General features: G+C 44.7%; 1 protein-coding gene across 14 annotated transcripts in view; it reads left to right on the plus strand.

Moving 5' to 3' along the window:
* The window catches only part of LOC148641195 (protein Aster-B-like), a 188,290-nt gene that overhangs the window by 86,343 nt on the left and 81,177 nt on the right, over window positions 1-20,770 (plus strand). For 12 of the 14 annotated variants that reach the window (XM_088619621.1, XM_088619612.1, XM_088619614.1 and 9 more), the window contains one exon: window positions 9,185-9,211. The exons of 1 other annotated variant lie outside the window; for it this stretch is intronic. In XM_088619621.1, coding sequence (XP_088475747.1) covers window positions 9,185-9,211 — 27 coding nt within the window. Of the gene's footprint in view, window positions 1-9,184; window positions 9,212-14,796; window positions 16,052-20,770 lie in introns of those variants that run through there. One more of the 14 variants, XM_088619626.1, reaches the window with a different exon arrangement.

Here is a 20,770-nt window from a genome sequence, read left to right on the forward strand (position 1 = left end):
GGGCACCATTTCTCCAGAGCTGTGTCTCTCCTTTGCCTCTGTGGTTTCTATCTGCGGTAATTCTACTTTGAATTTTCTGGGAGAAGCCTGGGTGCCACATAGAGAGAGAGAGATGAGCTCACAGTGATAATATTAATGATATTGATATTAACGGTGATAATAATGGCACAAATTTTAGAGAATGAATTTTACAGAAAACTGGTGCTTTAAAAGGATGTGCAAGCAATAGTGGATTAAATGCACCTTTCAGACTTACCATGTTTTGGGGAGTTCTAGCTGCCATAACACTGTCAAGGCACAACCTGATACTTTACAAGCAAACAGCCACCGAAATCGCAAGTGTGGTGACTCTGAAATGCCTCATCAACTGTCATTGTACAGTACTTCACTGTGAAATCTGTATTCTCTTGTTGGGTCACCAACTGCAGTGGACGAGGTGCTTGTGTGTGTGGACTATTGCAGTGGAGCAGAGTGGTTCTGGTCTTGTCAAAGCACATAGTGTCCAATCAGACCTAACCTGCAAGTCTTTGGAAAGTGGGAGAAGTCCTCGGAAATCTCAGAATGTGCCAACTCCACACAGCCAGACCCCGCAGTCCAGAATCAGACTGGAGGTGTGAGGCAGTAGTGCTAGTCTCCATGATGCTCTGCCATGTGTGAGCTTGGCCTGCTTTGGCAGGGGCCAGTTAGCTACAGCGCACATGTAATTGTGTGCACATGTTCAGGCACCCCTGGTTAAACATTGTTTCAGTGAATCTCTAAGTGAAAAGAAGGTGACGCAGCCCCTACATGGTACAGAGTTAAACCCAATATCTCTCTGCAAATTATAATTGGAAAAAATAAATGGAAAAGAATAAAAAGTGAATGTGACAATGCAAATGTTTAGGCACCTTTCCAGTTGATTTGTTACCACTTTTTAATTTGTATTTGTGTTTTTCAAAGGCCTTAAAACATACTTGACTCATTATGCCAGGTCAAGACAATTTTTAGGGTTGAATAGATACTCTGGCCCTTTAACCACTCAGGTTCTGATTGTTGTTCTGCCTTCATTTCAAGGTCATGGGCTCCTCCAGTCAGCTGTCTGAGGACTTTAAAATAAAAATAATTCACTCTCATCAAGCAGGGAGGGGGGACTACAGATACCTTCCAGCTTGCAATTTTAACTGTCAGAAAAATCGTTAAGTAATGGAAGTTGAAGGGAACGGTTGAAGTCATGCCAAGACCAAGACACATCTCTGCTACAACTGCTTGACAACTGATCTGCAAACCAGAACACGCAGATTGCTGCAAATGACCTGCAGAAAAGTTTAGCTGACAACAGAGTAGTTGTCCACAGGTCCACAGTATAGTATTTGCTTACACAAATATGATGTGCATGGGAGAGTCGTCAGAAGGAAACCTTTTCTGCAATGTCATCTCAAAAGCCACGCCTGAACTAAACCTTGGTAAGCCGGAAAAGTGCTGTGGACTGATGAAATAAAAATTGTACTTGTTAGCTGTTGGAATGGATTCAACTACATACAGTATTAGCACATCTTAGATGCTAAGATCTTCGAGTCGGTAAAGAAATTGAAGCTGGAAACAGGTTGGATATTTCAGAAAGACAGTGATCTGAAACATACCTCAAAATCAGCCTTAAAGTACTTAAAGGAAGGAAAGATGAAGGTTTTGGAATGGGCTTCACAGTCCCCAGTCTTGAGTATTATTGGAAATCTATGGGGAGATCTCAAACAAGCATTGCATGAAAGTCTCTTAGCTGTCTACAGGAAACCTTTGGAAGCTGTGATTTCTGCCAATGGAGTTGTTACTACGTGCTGACTAACAGCGTGCCAAAACATTTGCACATGCCATGTTCACCGTTTTATGAATTTTTAATTAGAATATCTACATAACTGTAATTAAATACTACTGGTGCATTAACATTTGCAGATGCCATAAACAGATGTCATGTTTACAGTTTTACAACGCAGAAATTCTTTTTCACTTAGAGATTTACTGAAACATACAATCTGACCGGGGATGCCTACACTTTTGCACACAACTGCACGTGCTGTAGTCTCCTGATGCTCTGAGAGGAAACAGGTGCTTTATGGGAGACTTGGCACCAACTGCAGCAGCAGGGCGTCTCTCAGTGACATCACTGGCTGGCCCAGTGGTCTGGACGAGGGGGAGCCTGAGGAAAGTGTCTTCTCTGTGTCTGTGTGCTTAAGTGGGACCCTGTTTGTCGGGTGTGTACACATAGCAGCTGTGAAATCTGCTTCTGGAAGAGCTGTGGTCAATTGATATTTAGGGAGAAACCCCAATGAACGCCTTTTCTCCTTTAAAGAATGAGAGGTGGTGTTGGTTTCTTTGAGCAATATAGTACGTGTTCCATAAAACCTTTTTCCCCTGTGAAATTTTCATGCTATAGAGCCAGACAAGGTGTTACCTAAACCATGGTATGTTTTGTACACAGCACAGTTAACTGTGGTTTTAGAGGTCCAAGCAATTACAAACTAATACTGTCTTCAATTGGCTGGCTTGCTGCTGTTGTTTGCCTGTTGCTGTGTTCCACCAGGTGGGATCGCAGCGGGAGAAATCCGACGGCGTTCGGCTCTCCAGCTTTACAGCGGCGTCTCTCTCCCCCTCCGCCGTCTCTCGCGGTTTTGTAAACATTGCCGTAGCAGGGTTGACTGGTGCCGTAATTGGAGACGTGCTCGCTCACTGCAGCGTCTCTGATTATCCCATCAGCGACACCTGCGAGGCACGTGCCGCGAAGCCTCCGGCACAGCTCCATCGCTGAGTGAAAGTCTAATGAGATCAGTGACTTCTGTTTATGCCCACTTGGTTCTCCTGCACCTGTCAAATAACTCACATGGCTTCCAGACCTCAACACCTGCTACCCAGACATCTCCAGGGCCCATGGATTTGTGTGTTAGGCAGCGCTGCTAAACCTGTACAGTAGAGCCTCCTGGTTCTGCTGCTTCTTCCTCCTCCTGTTTTGACACCAGCACGTTCTAATGAAAGCTGTCCGCAGACTCCTGGGAAGGAAATGATGATCTTGTGCTGACCGATGAACTAGAAGGCTTTAGCTGTGCATGGTTTGTGGTAATCCTAGGGATGTGAGATGTGGCAGCGCAGTTCATCAGCGTTTGAACGAAGTTTGTGACTGGCGTCCAACTGGAGAGCGAGCCACGTTCTCTCATTCCTTGGCTCCAGAACACGAGCCCCAGGCACGGCCCCCTGTATCTCTGTACTTGTCTCTTAGGACAAGAGCGCAACATTTATTAATCACAGAATGTAAAAGGAGATGTACAGTATGGTATAAGAATATGTTAAACATTGATACAGGATGTAAATTCTAATACTGGGCTGCTTCAGAAAATCAGATAAAAACAGTAAGGATTTTACTCAGCAGGTACACTGTCCTGCTTCTTTGACCTGGAGAAAGCTAAGTTTAAACCAAACCCAACACACGTACTGTACCTAACACAGATCAAACCTGACACATTGAAGGGATAAGGTGTAGTCTTGCAGGAAAGGTTGGGATCAGCCATTTCCCGTGGGGTGCAGTCTACAAGTCTCACAGCCAAAAAGGGGGAATCTTTTCATAATCCCGACACTGCACTGCATCAGCCTGGGCTATAACCGGTTGATCTGAAGCAGAAGTAAAAATGCCAAGGGTGTTGTCTGATTCAGTGTCATTCCAGCCTGTGTCTCTGTTTGCCTTATCTATTGATCACCTGTTTTAGACAGAAATACGGCAGCAAATTAGCCAGCTGGCCAGAGGCTGTATAAACTGTGCTCAAGTAATTGGAAATGAGGACAGAGTGCGGGTGATCAGTTTCATGCGTCAGTGAGCACCAATGATTTAGGGCCCAAATGGGAAGAAACCGAGTGAACACAGTGAGTGTCAGGACCAGAGCCGAGATCCACACGGCCGGTGGATGTGTGAACTTACAGGCTACGCCAGTTGGCAGACGCATTTGCATCCCGATTCACACTTTCGAGGCTTTTTCTGTCATACCCTACCCTGACTGATGAGAGAAATTGTGTGAAATCACATAGTGATTCTTCTGTTCAGCCATGATTGTTTGCCATTTAATTGGTGACATGTTTTGAAAAAGGGCCGCCTTCCTGCCATATTGTGCCTCTTAAAGTGGTCCCAGGGCTTCATGCCTGCTGTGACTCACGTCTGTAATTGTACGGGTGTTAGTCACAACAGCGCCTCTGACTGCTCTTGTTAGTTATTTTGTCCAGGCTGATTAGTGGCATTACTGGAGCTGAACTTCAGATTTGTCTTTTCCTTTAGATTATTTTGACCAATAAGTAGATCTCAAGAGCTGGTTAATCCTGTCTCTGGTGAATTGAGCGAATGTATTATTTAACGCTTTTCTAGGACAAAAGATACACATTACTGTAGATTCAGAATCCAAAAGACGGTTGAGCAGAATAAAGATTAGAATGACCTTTTGGTGTGTCCTAATTGTACTGCAGCAGTAACTGTGATCATGTGTGTTTGACAGCTAGTTCTGCTGCACACCTAGTTTAAACCATTTAAACTGCACAACTGATTTATACGTTTTTCACTACCCTTTGAAACCAGCTCAAAACGTTTTGCTTATAGCTGAATGGTTACTTGACTTGTTTGGCTGCAATCTGAGGTGAGACCAAAATCAGGATCTCAGACCTGAACAGAGTCTTTTATTGCATTTTGATCTGCTAACTATCTGTGAAATCGGTAGTTATTACTGAGAACGTGCGGAGGTGTTCTGGACGGATATGAATATCAACATGCTGCAGCTGAGTCAGCCCAGTTTGCGTGATGCTGGCTCTCTGCCTGATAGGAGAGGTGGGCACATAGTGTAGCATTTAATTAAAGAGGCAAGGGGATTGCCTGAGTGAAGTGACATTGAATACGCTGTGCCATACGTCTCCGGAGCGAGAAGGGATGGTGCTCCTGGATGTGAAGGATTCACACACATTGCGTCGGGGTCTTTTAGTCACCTTAAATCTTTCTTTTGTAATCGGTGATCTGCATTGAACAAAAAAAAAAGGTTCCGGACAGTATAGGTTCCTTACCCCTCTCTTGAGGCTTGTCCTCAGCAATGAGAACGTTCCTGCTGGTGGCTCTTGCAGTTTTCTTTTTCTTGGCAAGACGTGAGAATGGATTGCAAGCGAAGCCCGAGGAGGCCACGGCAGTTATTTGTAACCCGAAGCAATGGGTGAACAAGCAGCTGAGGAGCAAATGAGAAACTACAGTAGCATTGTTGGGAACCCCCGGTACGCATGAGGGGTAAAGAGCTCTCGTGAGTGGAGGCCACAGCACACGGCCCTGCGGATGTCTGTCCAGAGAGCCCGTCTCTCCCTCTCCCCCTCCCGCTCACCTCTTCTCCAGCTCAAGAGGATATTCTTTGATTTCCAGATGCATGATATTGAGAAGGTCGGGGCAGTGCAGGTGCAGCGTGCAGGGGGAGCATGGAAGAGCCCCTAAAGCACAGCTAGCTGGCGGAGTGGTTCTCTGTAGCTTTGTCAATGGAACGTCATGCGCGCGTGCAGCCGCAGCTGGGCACATCTTGTACCTGGGCACAGGATGGCATGTTTCTTTTGCAGGTAATAGCTCTTGAGTTGGATTTTAGTCCTCATGCAGTTCTGGTTTTAACAGGATATCGTGCAGAGTCATCATTGCTGCCGCACATGAAATATGCAGAGCCTGCTGGCTATACAGTGATTGTGTTAGGAGAAGAGTCTTTTTATTGATCTGAGTTTTAGAATTAAGAGCACCTAAACAAAGCTTTTCTTGGGTGTATTTTCAGATATTACTTATCAGAATTTGCCTTTTTTGGCTCTGTGAGAATTAGCAGCAGTGATAAAGCACTTGAAACATCTTGTTTTTTTTTTAAATAAAATGGTTGCAGTTTTTGATAAAACTGTATATTATTGGAGTTTAACTGTTTGTCGTCCTAAAATGATTTATACATTCTATCGATTAATTTAAATAAAAAGTGCCGCTAGATTAACTACTTTCTGACGAAAATCAAAGTCCCAGTTCAACCTGAGTGCTTTGTCCTGACTGTAGATAATAATCTGTAGTTGAAAGCATGTGCGTGGGACTTTTCATTCTCAAGTTTCCCCAAGCGTTAGGTACAGTACATACAGTACAGCTTATATGGTGGCAAGTGACTGAGATTCTGCTCCGGCAGTCCCAATGCACCGCAGGTCAGGGGGAGGAGTGAGAAATCGCTTCAGCAGATGAATTGAGGGCGAATTTCAAGGAAGCAGGATTGTAGAAGCACTGAATTAAACTTCCCCACCCGCACCTGTACTCTGAACAGCAGGGCCTTTGTATCTTTAGTGACCCAGCAGTCGGGACCTTGGTTTAACATCCAAAGGATAGGACCTCGCCCAGCTCAGCTGTGGCTCTACTGGGGCTGTGCCTTTTTTGGATATTGTGGCCCAGATTGAAGAGTGCCACTGCTACAGTAGGTCCACTAATTCCTATAAGCAGCTTTTCCCCCGAAGGGCTTTAAGTTCCTTACAGTTCCTTGGAAGGTCCAGTGGAGTGCACTTGTCCAGGCTCCTGTGGGACATCTGGAGGCTCCATGGGAGAACGGAAGCTGTGTTCTGGTTCTGAGCCTTTAGTTTTAAGAGCCCTGAAGGTTTCTCTCATATCGCCAAACAATATACAGGTACTCTACCCTTATCAGCAGGGATGTACCGTCTTCGCTGTTGTTGCAAAATGTAGGACTGGAAAATGCAAATACATGTGCAGCACTGATTATGGACATTATGACTCATAGACTCTGTCTATCAGTAGAAATCTAGAAATGTTTTGTACAGAAATGAGTCCCATAAATAAGTAAATGCTCCTTATTAACGTTCGCAGTTTGAAAGTGTATAATATTAAAATGGTTTGAATAGGGAGCTGCGTCAGCATGCTAGGGCTGCAAAGGAGCAGATAAATCTCAAAGATAAAGAAAAGAAACACTATGTAGAAGACTGAATCATAGCATTTCTTTTTTTCTTTACCTTTCAGCATGGAATGAACCTTTACCTGTTCCTTTGCATATGATTAAAATGCTCATGATAACATGATGCCCATGATTTGCTTTCTAGTTACACAGCATACAGTGTTTCAAGAGTTTTCAATCTCTTCCAAATTGTCTTGTGACCCGAGGCTTTGGGTATGATGTGATCACGACTTCTTGACGTCTCTTCTCCAGGTCTCACTGCTTCCTGGCAGGAATTGACTTTTTTTTTCCCCCCAGTGCAGTACGTTTGTCAGCCCACCTTTCCTCCTTGATTTTAAGAGTGGATTAACGAGGATCTGTTCGCCAAAGCTGTCCCGAAAATCCCCTCTCGTTTGTGCTTTGCTCGCCTCCTTAAGGAGGGGATAATTAGTTTGTTTCTGTCCTTCAGAATTACCAGAATCGGCGGTGGATGTTCAGAGAAGAAAAAATGGAAAAGCAAGAAGCCGTGGAAGGCGGTCGTTTTCCTTACGCAAGGCAAAAAAAAAAACATGACTCGACCACGTGTGACACTTGGTGCCGCTAAGCAAACATCCCTCTGGGAGCAAACAGTGTTTTCAGGTGGGGGAGAGGAGCAGAATAAAGGAGGCGCACAGGAACAAGACGTTGCGCTGTGTAACTAGGTCGGCAGTGGGTGAGGACTTCAGACAGCTACATTAGTCAAAAAACTGCAGAAACAGTGTTTTAGGGCAGCTGGAGGCAGGCCAGGCTGGGTCTAACAGCAGTCTAGTACAATAGGTGCTTGCGCAGCTGATCAGAGAGAGGAGGGCGATATTCTCCAAATCAGGGGCTCAGGTGATGAGAGGGAGGTATTCTCACCTCTTTCCCTCACTTGAAGAGGAGCGGCAGAGCCTGAGGGAGGGATCTGAGACCGCCTGGCTGCCTGCGGACCCCTGAGGAGGAGCTCAGGGCTCGTTTCCGGGGCGCGCTGGCGAGTTCTGGCTGGGCCCGGGCATGCCGGGCTCTCTGCCAAGCAGGCGCGCGCTGAGCCCTGAGAGCAGGGGGCAGCATGGTCCAGAGCGAGGGCGCGGAGCCCGTCTCCTGCAGCTCCGCCGTCAAGCAGGGCTGCCACATCCGTGTCTCGTCGCTCCGCAAGCGGCTGTCCTTCCGCAGGTCCAAGTGAGTAGGGCGCTGGGCTGGCGGCGGGGCCGGGCGGGGCCGGGCAGGCCAGGGCAGGGCAGGTGGGGGCTGGGAGCTCTCCACAGCAAGCGCCAGTCCGCTGGTGTGCACGGGGCAGGAGGCCCGCGATCTCAGTGGACTTTCCGTTGCAAAAGAAATGTCTGCCGTCTTCACAAAAGTTTAATTTAGGGGACACCTGGGCTTTTTTACACTGTTACGATAGTGTAGATAATTCCTTTGCTGTATTTCTTTGTTTTAATAATGTATTAAATACCCTGTTGCTTATTCCATTAAATTTCTGTACCTGCTGACCCTTTTCACTTGTTCTGGTCCAGTTCTGCTTTTTGTCAAATTACATTTGAATCTTTGTTGATCTTTTGATGTCCTTTGAAGACACACTAGGTGCTTATCTACTTCTCTGTGAAATCTAGGGGTGCTGTGTTTAAGGGGAAGGATCTAAGACTGGCCTGTCCTGAAGACAAACTGAGATCACCACGTTTACGTCTCTTTAGGTTCATTACACTGAACTTACAGTGACCATAAGTAAACAGCCTCAACAAAAGCACATATTTTTTTATATCCAGTGGGGTTTTGTTCACCCGTGAAGATATACATACAGTATGGCTGATGCAGTGCAAGTGTAGACAATTTTTGCAGCACTCAGTAGTTATTCTGGTGAATTGCAATGTAACCTCAGCCGTCTGGTGAACGCTCAGGGCCAAGAACTGTGGCATTTGTCCCCTGGAGGCTTCAAGCCCCTCTGTCTTGTTCTGGACAAGTTTGCTTGTTTTAGTTCTCCACGGCGAGTGCCGAATACTGCTCCTAAGGAAGATTTCATGCTGCTTTGAAAACAAGCTGATTGCAGTTTTCGGACTTCAGTCGGCTTGTAAAGTTAAATCTAGCAAAGGGGAAAGTTTTGGAGTGGGTCCCCACAGGGGCGCCTGTGAGGCGAACTCTTGCGGAGTGGAACACTAATCTCCGTGACCTTCCTGGTGGGTTGATGGTTTTGTGGGCTGGTCGGTGAAAACTTGTGTAAGTTGTTCTCATCTCCTCTTTTACAGGTCTGACAGTGGGGCGGAGAAGTTGAGGTAGGTGGCTTTTCATCTTTCCTCACCCCTCGTCTGTTTCTCCGCATTGGAGAAGCAGCATGTCCTTCTGTGTGATTGTCAGAGTCTCTCCGCACCAGACAAGAGTGCTTCATTGTTGGCCCTGGGATTGTTGAGTGCTATCCACATTGTTAAGGCTGCCTGTGAACACAGAGTGTCATGGTTAACCATCACGGGACAAAACAAAGTCACAGAGCACAATAGTAGCCTTTTGTAAGTTAATAATAGGTTTAGCATTCGCTTCTTTCCTTTTGTCTTCGGTTTTTGCTGAGTTTACTTCGTGTTTTACGCACAATGTTAAATCTTTCACTGCTTTCGTTTCGCTGTACCCCAGCAGTCACTCATCAAACATGCAGCAGCTTAAACTCTGGCAGGCTTGTACTGGTGTGTAAAAAGGTGAATGGTGAGTTCTTCGTTCACGTACCTTTGCCTGAATTAAACAGTTTCAGATGTTAGTTATCTTATAGTTTTCAGACTGTGTGGATCTAGTTTAATTATATCCCTTTCTGCTATTACTGATGTAAAGGTACTTTAATTGCAGAAACCAAATGTATCCGTTGAAAATACTGGCACATGACATGTGGAACATACCAACAGTACTGAGCAAATGAGCAAATGTTTTGGTGCCTGTGTCTCTCTTTTTACTGAGCTGGTGGGAACATAGAGTACAAGAATAGTATTGCTGCAGCTCTTGGATGTCGAAAGCCTTAAGAACTGGATGGGTGAGATGGATTGGACTGCCTCTGCTTGTATTCTTGTCTTTGTGAATCCACAGCAGTAGGAAGGCAATGATCATCTGGGCAGTTAGTTTGCACTGCCTTAACACACAGAGAGCTGGAGTGAGGACACTAGAGTTACCATTCCAGTTCACTGTTCAGCTGTACTGCATTATGATACAATACAAAGACTGACAAAGTTTTTAAAAATTAAATAATGACCAGTTGTTTACGATCAGAAATCCTAGTTATGGATACAAGTCGTCGTGTTCACTGTGGGCTCACTCTACTGTATGTGTGTTTCCAAAAATAGTCTGCTCACCGCTGGTTTTGGAAAAGCAGTGTTGTATGAGAGCTCTGTGCCTGAAACAGAAAAGGTTTAGGCTCCCGTCTGTCACCGGATGGTTTCAGCCATGTCCTGAAGTAGAGATAATGATTAGGAAGCTAACGCAGTGAAGAGTTTTTTCGGAGCGCTACGTTGTGTTAATTAGAGATCCTGCTCTGGCTTGTGGATCCCAGAAGCCCACAGAGACGGCAAGCGAAGGTGGTTGGTCTGTCGTGGTAAACCGGGGGCACGCCGTATTTCATCGCGGCTGCCTGGCGCGACTCCAGGGGCCCGAGACGTTAGCAAGCTGTAAGGGACAGGAAGCCTGGCTCGTCGATATCAGTGGGCCACAAGGACAGCAGAGCACGCAGCCAGGCCAGGGAGCGAGAGGGAGAATCATCAGGCAGTATCCATCAGAACTGGTGAATCTGGCATGAGTTCAACCCACCAGGAAGTCAGACGGTTGGCATCTATTTAAAGAGATTCTAAGCCACTCACATGGAGACAAACACATCACTGCTTCATACTGTACCTCCTCTGCTAGGCACAGTTTGATTTAACAAGGACATGGCAGACTCTTCTGGTTCTGATCTTCCACAGCAGTGCTTGTCCTGCCTTCTGAGTGGCTCCATTAGCAGGAAGTGGATGTGCAAGTTGGCACTGCAGGCTATTGTGATATTTTCTCCTTTTATGGACACTAGGGTCTCCATGGAAAATATCAAAGGCAGTTTGGCCTCTTACGGGCAGATGTTGTGTATTGGGGGCCAGCTGTGGTGCTCGATGGTGCGTGCTTTTAATTTCAAGGTCACCTCTTGAGAAAAATCTTTTACTGTTGCTTTGATGATACATTGCTGGCTTTGCAGTGAGCGAGCTGCAAAAAAAAAAGATAACTCTTGCCATGAAAGGCAGTGCGATAGTTTGCCTTTTATCTGCATTAACTGAGAAAGACAACTTTGGAGAATCCCATTGAAAATAATGCAAAAATGAAACTCCGGAGGACCTCTTTCAATGTTAAAAACTTCACAAAGTTCAATGAGAATAAAACAGTTTTAAGTCTTCTATTTGTTCTGTGATTGAAGCATTTTAAAATTAAGAGATTCAGAGATCACATACTGTAGGTATTTGATGGTGGTTTTGACAGCTTCTTTTAATCTCCCTTTAACACGTCTCCAATTCCGCTGAACACTATCGTAGTCGCACAGAGAGTAGAAAGTGCTGAGGCAAGGCGAGCAGTACCTCAAGGTCACAGGAGGCTGTGCCACAACGCGAGACCTTTTTCAAGACCGCTTTCCGCAATGGGGAAAGAAAGGGAGTGATGAATGTGTGCTTAAATGACAGAGCTCAGATCATGTGATTCACAGGCCTCAATTCAATCAGCACTTTCTGAGTGTTTCGTGTTTCATGTTCCATTTCCTATTGCTTTCTTTTGTAGATCAAAAGACCTGTTGCCCGATTTGAAAAATGCTGTTTGAATCTGACAATAATGTAATTCCATTCGAAAAATGGAAGGATTAAAGGGAGTTTTTTTTGTAGAAAAGTGGTTTGTTCTTTCACGTTTTCCTCCTACTGTACCTCTGTCGTTGTAATGTTGGCGTGACTGTGTCTTCACTCCAGGCTGTTTTGCCCTTGACAGATTGGCTGTACTGTGCCGTGCCTTGCTCAGGAAAAGACTGATTTGGTGCAGCTCAGTGTGAATGTGGTCAAAGGTTTAGATAAATCGAAGGCAGGTTTAAAGCAGTAAAAGACATTGATAGCTAAAGCTCCACTCTCCCCAGACATGCTAGTCATTACTGTAACTCAGGCCAGAGAAGACCTGTTCTTCTCTTTTCTGTAAATGTGTCTTAGCCCTGTGTACAGGAGCAAGCTGCTTCACTGCTGTATTGCATATTTAGTCCCTGTTTTGGGTTTGCGTGAATGCGAGAGGAATACCCTTTGCCTTGTGCAGCCTTTAATTGAGGATGCTGTAAATAATTCACACAAAAACACGTAAAGTTTTGCTTTATTTTCTGATTCTGATTTCTGATTTTTTTCCCCTTTTGTTCACAAAAACGTTTTTCCATCAAACCATGACTAATGTCTTTCAGCTATTATTAAAATGTAACTTTTGGTTGCTAAGTAGGGCTGACAGAAACCCTCCCATCACAACGTTGCAGAAACAAACGCTTGGGCCGGCTGTCCAGGTCTGCACATCTTCACATGCAGCGAGGAGCTTTTTGTCTTTGGATGGAAAAGGGGGGATGTTTTTTCTTTTTTCTGGTATTTAATTCCCAGAGGTTGTGCGCCTGGAATTAGACTGCAGCAATTCCATTTTGTATTTCACTGGGGACAGCAACATCCATGAATTGGATGCTTTGTGAACGCTTGGAATACGTGTTGAGAAAAGTCTTAGTTTAACCCGCTCGGTTAACGGGTAGTCTCCCGGCCACAGGACAACGAGGCTGGAGCCCCATTCAGACAGTGAACCCAGGGGCAGCTGCAAGGTGGAGGCGAATATGAAGGGATGCGTATGTAGTTCAGGGTGGTGGTGATGGTGATTAGGTACAGCTGTGTGAGATTGATTTGACAATTCTTATTAGATTGTGTGAGATTGATTTGTCAGTGTTACCCAGTGTCATTCAGTTAATCATTTCCATTTAAACAAACTAACAGCAGCAGTGATTGGTGCATTGGAAAATGATAAAACCTGTCAGTTGGACTGAAAGGGCAGAGGCTGTACAGATGAGAAGAATGCCAGCTGATTTTTCCCAGCAAGACGAACTGATCAAAGCATTGAAGTCATTCTTTCCAGATCTCACCCACTGCATGGAAAATGACCCTCTAAGGTTAAACCTGTAAAATGTATGTTATCTTGATCTCACTTATGTGTGTACAGTAGTTCAGCATGGTGATGATGGTGATGAGGTACAGCGGTGCGAGATCGACTTGTTGTTGTAATCCCTCCCGAACGTCTTTGTATGATTTAATGCCTCATACAAAGCGCACGGCTGTGGAACAGGCTCTTTGCGTGCAGCTCCTTGCCGAGATGAGGGCCGCTGCATGCGTGCTGTATGTCCATCCCGTGAGTTTCCCGCCTGCGCACCGTGCGTGCTGGAACAGGGGTGGTCCGGTCCCACAGGGCCGGGCCGCAGTATCCGGCACCTGCGCAGCTGGGGACAGGTGTCCGACTGGCCCAGCTGACAGTCTGACCCTGACAGTCACTTGGTCACCAGCGAGTTCAGAGATGGGGATTATTAGGAGGCCATTATTGGGAAAAGCCAGGGGGAAATTTGGCCAGGACACCGGGGTAACACCCTCTCTTCGAGAATCACTCTGGGATTTTTAATTACCACAGAGTCAGGACCTCGGTTTTACATTTAATCCAAAGTTCGGTGCCCTTCTAACAGTATAACGCCCCCGTCATTAGGACCCACACAGACCGCAGGGTGAGCGCCCCCTGCTGGCCCAGCTAACACCTTTTTCCCAGGATGTCTCCCATTTAGATACTGGCCAGTCTCACACCTGCTGAGCTTCAGTGGATTTCCAGGTGTGCGTTGATGGATGAAATAGCTACTGCATACAGTATTTGTGTGTGTAATCAAAAGTGAGAAAAGTATGGAAGAAGCTGTTCAAATTCTAGCTGAAATATTTTCTTTTCTTTTGAAAGTAATGTATTTGTGTGGCATTCTAAAAAAATACTATTTTTTTTAATAGGCTTTGTGTAGAAACTGTTTCTATTTGTATTTAGAATACGGCGGGGTCTGTGGTTGCTTTAGCAGGGCTCAGTTTGTTTCTGTGCTTCGCCTTCGCCCACATTTTCTCATTATATGCATCTGCTTGAAGGCTGGCTGTCAAAATGGCTGGGTCCATTGATCCATCGTTTGAATATGCATGCAGAAAATCTATGCTCTGCCTCATTTGTTCAAGTCAGCAGAACCTGATCCTCTGTTTCCCTCTGTCTTAAGCTCCTGGGAAGTGGGGAAAAAACAGTTGACAAAGTGCCCATTTCAGTAGCTGCTTGCTGAAGGAGCAGCATTTGGGGAATGTTTATTAATGAGACGGAAATGCTTCGATTCATTGTGCATGCCACTGGTAATGGAACAGAACATGGATTTCACACTGTTCTTTACAAGAGATTCTATTTTGAAAGCTGGATTTTTCGCAGCCTCATGTAATTGCATTGATGACAAATGGCACCCTGCCTGTTGGTGTGTCATTCCTCTAGCTGTATTCAGGTTGTGGCCTGCTTGGGTTCTAGAAAGCCAGCAAAGCTTCTTTCTTGAGTCACATTTTCATTTTTATTTCACACCTACAGCTTTATTTCCCCACTTCTGCCCTCTAATCTGAATCTGCAAGGAGTACAATTTTGAAATTCGTTGTGACAGAAGAGAAGGGGGAAGGGTGGATTTTTTGTTCAGTTGAAAGCAAAAAAAAAAAATAGAAAACTTGCAAATTCTGCCAAATGCCTGAGGTCAGTTAATGCCTTAAAGAAACCTATAAATAGGAAAGGTCTTTGTAAACTGAGGAGCGGGGGGAGTGGAGCGTCCTTGCTCTGGCATCTCTGCGGAAGTTGACGTTGGTGGGGATTTGAGCTGAAAGCGCAGAATTTCTGCAGGAAACATTTCTCGGCACAGGCAGCAAGGGGAGGCCGTGCCGTTCGCGCTCCTGCTCGGTGCCCAGCTGGGAGGAGGGCCAAGTCGCCCGCGTGGGGAAGGAGAGCGAGCCCCGAGTCTGCAGGAGGGCAGCCGGCCCGGCCCGGCCCGGGCTCATGGCTCGTCACCGGGCTGCACGCCTGGGCGGCCGACTGGGGTTCGCAGAGCGGCCACGCTGTTCTTTTCCGTGATGCCCAGAAACAGTGAAACGGACGCAGATTCTTCGTGAACAAGAAGGCGAATTTTCAAACCTCCAAGGACTTTGTGGAATTCGGAATCCAGGAAAGGTGGCGTCGGTTTACTCTGGGATATTTTAAGACAGACCGGGAAATTCTCGCCAAACATCTGCTTTGATGAGAGACTAAGGAGTGGTCTTGTGTGCAGGGTTCATGGCCTGAGAGAGCTCTCAGTAGGGTACTTGCCATTAACTTCTACCTGATTTAAAGGCTGAGAATTGTGTTTTCCTTGTCACTAAAGTGCCCTATTTTAAAAGTATTATTTTTGGTGAGACCCATGATCGCTGGGACGTTGTATAGCAGCACCTTGTCAAAGTGGAAACGTTGTCCTAAGACATCCCCGATGCCATCCCGCCGTGCCATGTAGGGACACCTGGACTGCGCAGTGTGAGAGGTGGCTGGAGGTTGCCTGGAATGGATTGCACGCAGAACAGCGGGACTGTGTGGCTGGGTTGCGTTTTCCATCGTCTCTTGCTGATATGTCACACGTAGCCCAAGAGGGGATCGTCCACTCCTGCGGCCCTCTTATCGGCTCTGTGCGACAGGCGGAGCTGCCTCGGAGGATGGCCGGCGCTCCGCAGCACGTGCACTGACTGAAAGACCCGGCAGCGGGCAGTGCGACAAGAAAAGAGGTTTATTGAACAGAAGGAGGGGGGGGCTCTTTGTCTATTTCTGCAGAGGAGGAGAAGAGGGTGCGGAAAGGACAGCTCTTCCATCCTGGGGCCAGGGGCGCGGCCCAGGGAGGGCCCTGTCAGAGCTGTAGAGATGAGTGTCTTCTCCCCGGTCTGCTGACCAGGGTGCGGAGAGCTCAGCACCTGGAGATCCACTGGCTGCTGGGCCTGTGGTTCGGCTCTGGCGATGACATGCAGCACAGAGGGCAGGATGGTGTCTGACTGCTCACAATGCATCAGCGCAAGGTCAGGTATTTTTGCTGTCTCTGAGCTCAGCTCTCCCACTGAACCTATTGCTCCCCAGTCTCAGGGGAGCCTAGTTGCTTCTGTAAATGCTCACAACTCAGAAGCGTTCTGTAAGGAAAGACAATTCGTGTCCGATTTAAAAAAGAGCGTGCCTTCTGAAAGTTTGAATCCTGCATTCGGAAAGGTCCAGCTAGTGTTGGTATCGCACCCATTTTAAAAATGCCACCTAATTACACTCATCACGGGTGGCATGAGTGAAAAACAGAAACTTTAAAATATTCACTTTGAGAACATCCATAAAGGCTTCTCTCAAAACCTTAATGCAAGTGTTTCTTCAGCATATAAACTGAAAGAAAAATAAGTAAAATTAGTTGACTTGAATGGACTAGATGGTTAATTTGTGGCCTTGTTAAAGGGTAAATCTGTGCATGCCTTAAAAACATTTGATTTTAGTTTCCAATAAGAAATAACATTTTAGGATATGGAAAAGCTTTTTAATTTTCTTTACTGCTTGTGATAGATTTAGATACAATATTAGCTGTTATTGACAATGTATCTATAACAATGTAATGGCTAATAATATTATAAATAAATAATAATTGTGCTGTTTTTGTTATCTCTATTCATATCTCTATTTAACAAGAAATCGCCTGTTTTTCGTCAGTCTGTCTTATTTCTCGGGTCAAGCAGGAATCAAGCAGGAATAGAGCTATCACTGCCAAATGCACTTCCTTAAGGCTCAGTGCACTGTGATTTTAATCCTCCCTGTAATTAATGGTAATTTAGGCAGATGTATTGGTCTTGGCATGTCAAGACCATTGAAGGGTTTCAGCCTCTTACGTAATGCAGAATTATTTTGAATCATGATGTGTAATTTTCTGCAAGTCTTGCATAACTTTCTGCCTCTGTGTTGTTAATTACTGGAGATGAATGTCACTGTAATGACCAGGAGATGTTTCAGATATCTGAAACCTGAAATCATCGTTTCCTGAGTGCACTGAAAGGATATTCTTAGACACAATTGTAGGGTGTGCACAGAAGGAGGCAGAGAAGGGCATGCTTGTCAGGCACTTTTCACCATCACCTGCTTCCCGTCACCCTTAGCTAATCGTTAATCTGTTATGTTACACTGAGATGATATGGAATATTAGATGCATTAGATCTGGCACCAATTGGACACTATATTCAATACATATTGAATTTAAGCATCATTTCCATACTTTCTTATAATTATTATTTTTAAATAGTTGTTTCTTCATCTGGATGTGTCTTCTACTATCTTTTGCAAACGTTGAATATTTAGCAAAAATATTTAAACTGTGGTCAGGGCGCTTCACTTACAGTGTTTTAGAAAGCCGCAAAGAGCAATCTCCGCATGAATCGAGAACAGGTTTTTGGAATATTTTGGAATATTCAGCTTGGCTATTTCATCTTTGCATTCAGATGCTCACTGTAATAGTCTGTAAGAGTATGTTTTTTTATACATACATAGAGACCTCTGTGGCAAATGCTTTATTTTTATATTTTCGGAATCTTTCATGACCTGGAAACCCCGAAAAAATTCACATGCTGTTAGTAGACTTTTCTTAAACTTAAAGGGTCAGCTGTGGCGATTGGCAACCAAGTTAAACATGATAATTCCATCTGAAGAATATGCTTAACTGTGTCAAGTGAAAGTGAAGTCTACTGAACACATACTGTACAGATAGTAAAAACTGTTAACCACACTAGGGGCACAAACCTACTTTCAAACACTGTGTTTTTAAGGGTTGAGCAGTCAGAGTGCTTTGGATGTGTGAGGTGAGCCGTGTCCACTCTTAAATAAGACAATAGAAAGTAATATCTGTGGCTTGTATCATTAATATGTTTTTTATGAATAAACTGCATATCATGTGCGAGGCTTAAAGGCATTGACTGGCCAGTCAAGCAATGCTTTATAAGGCAGAACTGCTTAATTCTTTCATTAGAGTCCGTCCGTCTTTCTTGGAAATGTGTGTCCAGGCTCACGTGTCGGGAGGTCCTTTGATCCTTTGTTGCTGGAAGCCTGGATTTCCCTGATTTTCACGTTCAGCCCATTAGTACTCTGATACCTGAGGGATGGTGCTTGGAGTCTAGAGCTGCTCACTCCTGCACCTGGAAAGATGATCAGCCGTCTGGTTTCTGTTCTGCCTGAGCTCTTAATGGCTTAATTGAATCAGTAATTGGTAGCGATTAGAATAATAGCTGTTTCCAAGTCTTCAGTCACTGAGAGGTTCATGTTTCCTGTTGGATTTACAGTGAAGTGGACTGGTAGGACCAGGAGTGAGGATCAGTGGTTTAGAGTAAATCCAGATTGCGCTCTTTTCATATCCAAGATATGAACTGCACACCTGTGTCTAGTAGGAGTTCACACTGTGCGATATGTGGCTTGATAACTGTGCTGTGGTCATACAGTATTACAAAGCCACATTCAAAAACCTTCCTCTGAGCCATATCAGCAGGCATCCATATCTGGTCCTCAATGGCTGCTTGAAGAGGTCTTATAGGTCTCTATAAATCCTCAGCTTTTTATAACAACCAAAAGCTGTCCATCTAGGACCACCGCTGCAAGCTACAGTAAGTGTAGATCTTATTTCTTATCTTATTTCTTTTTACACAACTTTTCATGTTATGACGTGAAAAAGAAACATTTAAAACTGCCTGCAGAGATTCTCCAGCGAACATGCAGAAAGATGCCCGTGGCACTAAACAGTCACAACTTTGCCCATTGGGTAGCGTTATGACGGTGGTGAGCTTTTTCTGGACCTGGCCCTTGTCTGAGCCCCGAACGCAGGGCAGAGTGAAGAAACAAGCCCATCCCTTACAGGAGGTCTTCTCGGAGTCTGTGCTCCTTTTACTCTGCTGAAAGGAAAGACGAGCTCTTCCTCCAAGGTGGTTGGCTAAGTATTGTTGAAGCAGTCAGGAGATGTTTTTTTTTTTAATTTACAGCTGCATGGAAGAGCTGAGCCCGGCAACCATCATTAATCACTGAGAGGGGAGCAGGACACTGTTCTCTGTTAACTACCTGGATTAAGCAAACAAGCCCATCCCGAAATTATCAGGGTGCTGCTCATCCTTTAACCAGAAACAAGTAAAAGGCTGAGTCTAAATCTACTTCCTAAAATATTTCTGAATTTCAGACAGGACACACCGACAGGTTAACATCAATATTACGCAAAAGGCTGATACTAATAGCCAAATCTATTATACTTGCTTGTCCAAGGGCTTGGATTTGTGTTCTCAATCCCTCAATCAGTAGCGGTTCTTTACACCACGTAGTAACTAAATAATTTCCTGATTTATTAATGTCGCACTGCACAACGTGTAGATTATTTCGGGTTATTTTTCATTGTAATATAATGTCTGTTACTTTATGGTGTTGCTAATGACAACCGGATGCTTTTGTAAGGATTGCAAACAGCAATCGAGTTTTGTTTTCTCATCTTGGCGCAGTTACATATACTGCGACACGTGCTGTGGATGTTGTGTGTGAGGGGGCCAGTCTTTAAAAGATGGCTTGTCCCTTTATTTTGACCAGATCGGCACTGTTATTCCTGTATTTATCACAGTAGTGTAGGCAGGCAGTTTATGCTTTCAAAATGTAATTTCTTCTCTTCTTGTGCAGTGTAGATTCCTCTGTATTTAAAAGAGGAAAAAAAATAGCTTTAGTCCTTAAACGCTGTAGATTAACAGTATAATCTTTAGCAAAACTAAAACATGAGAGCTCGTTTTCAGAATGGTATACCTACATTTCCTGCACTGCTGTCTTCTGTTTCATCTGGCATGATAAACCAGCGACAGGATCTTTATTCCCTTTCTCCTAGAACACTAGCTTTGTTCCGGAAGCCAATATTGATTTTCAGGTATGGGCCAAAAGCTGAATGCATTAGATAGCATCTGCCACCAAACTGAGCTGACGTCCATGAGGTCATTGTCCAATACCCAATCAGATGTGAGGCAGCTGCTGGCCTGTTACTCCCTGTGCATTCTGTTGGGTTGGAAGTAGCCCAGGAGAGGACATCATCTTTAGAGACAGACCATCATTTTATTGGCTAAAGCTCAAAACCAATGTCTTCTCCTAATGCAGGCTTATTTTTATTTTCAGAAACCATTTCCACTTTTGAAAGAAAAAAAGGATTAAACTACTATGCTTATCTACTTAAGACACCGAGCAGGATTTTTGGTTTCAAGTGTGAATATTTAAAAAATAAATGTTTTTTTTTTTTCCTGAATAAAAATAAAAATGGTCATGAATGACATTTTGAGCAGGTGTCAGAGTTAAACCTGCTTTTTCTTTCTTTTTCAAGGGCTTGCTACTCATAAAGACCTATTAAAAAGATTAGTGATTCGAAACCAATAGTTTAGGTTGTATTTCACTCAGCAGGCGCCAAAGAGGGTGAACTTCGGTTTTCACAGGCCTCGATCACAGAAAGGCTAAGCAATACATGTTCATTGGAAACTAATTTCTGTCTCTACTGCTGGTCATGCAGTTGCTCAAAAGAGAAGCTCTTTGTGGACTCCAAGAGACCACAATATCTTAAGAGCCTAAAACAGGTGCCTTACAGCCCGACAGGTGCCTTTACAGCTATTATAGGGTTTAAAATACACTTGCTATTCGTGACAATGACCAATCAAGTAGAACAAGGAAAGTGATTTGCATATCAGCAGCTGTAGTTGAACCACTATGGTCTTGTTGCCAGA

Source organism: Lepisosteus platostomus, chromosome 25 (assembly GCF_059453375.1).
Source record: "Lepisosteus platostomus isolate fLepPlt1 chromosome 25, fLepPlt1.hap1, whole genome shotgun sequence".
NCBI lineage: Eukaryota > Metazoa > Chordata > Actinopteri > Semionotiformes > Lepisosteidae > Lepisosteus > Lepisosteus platostomus.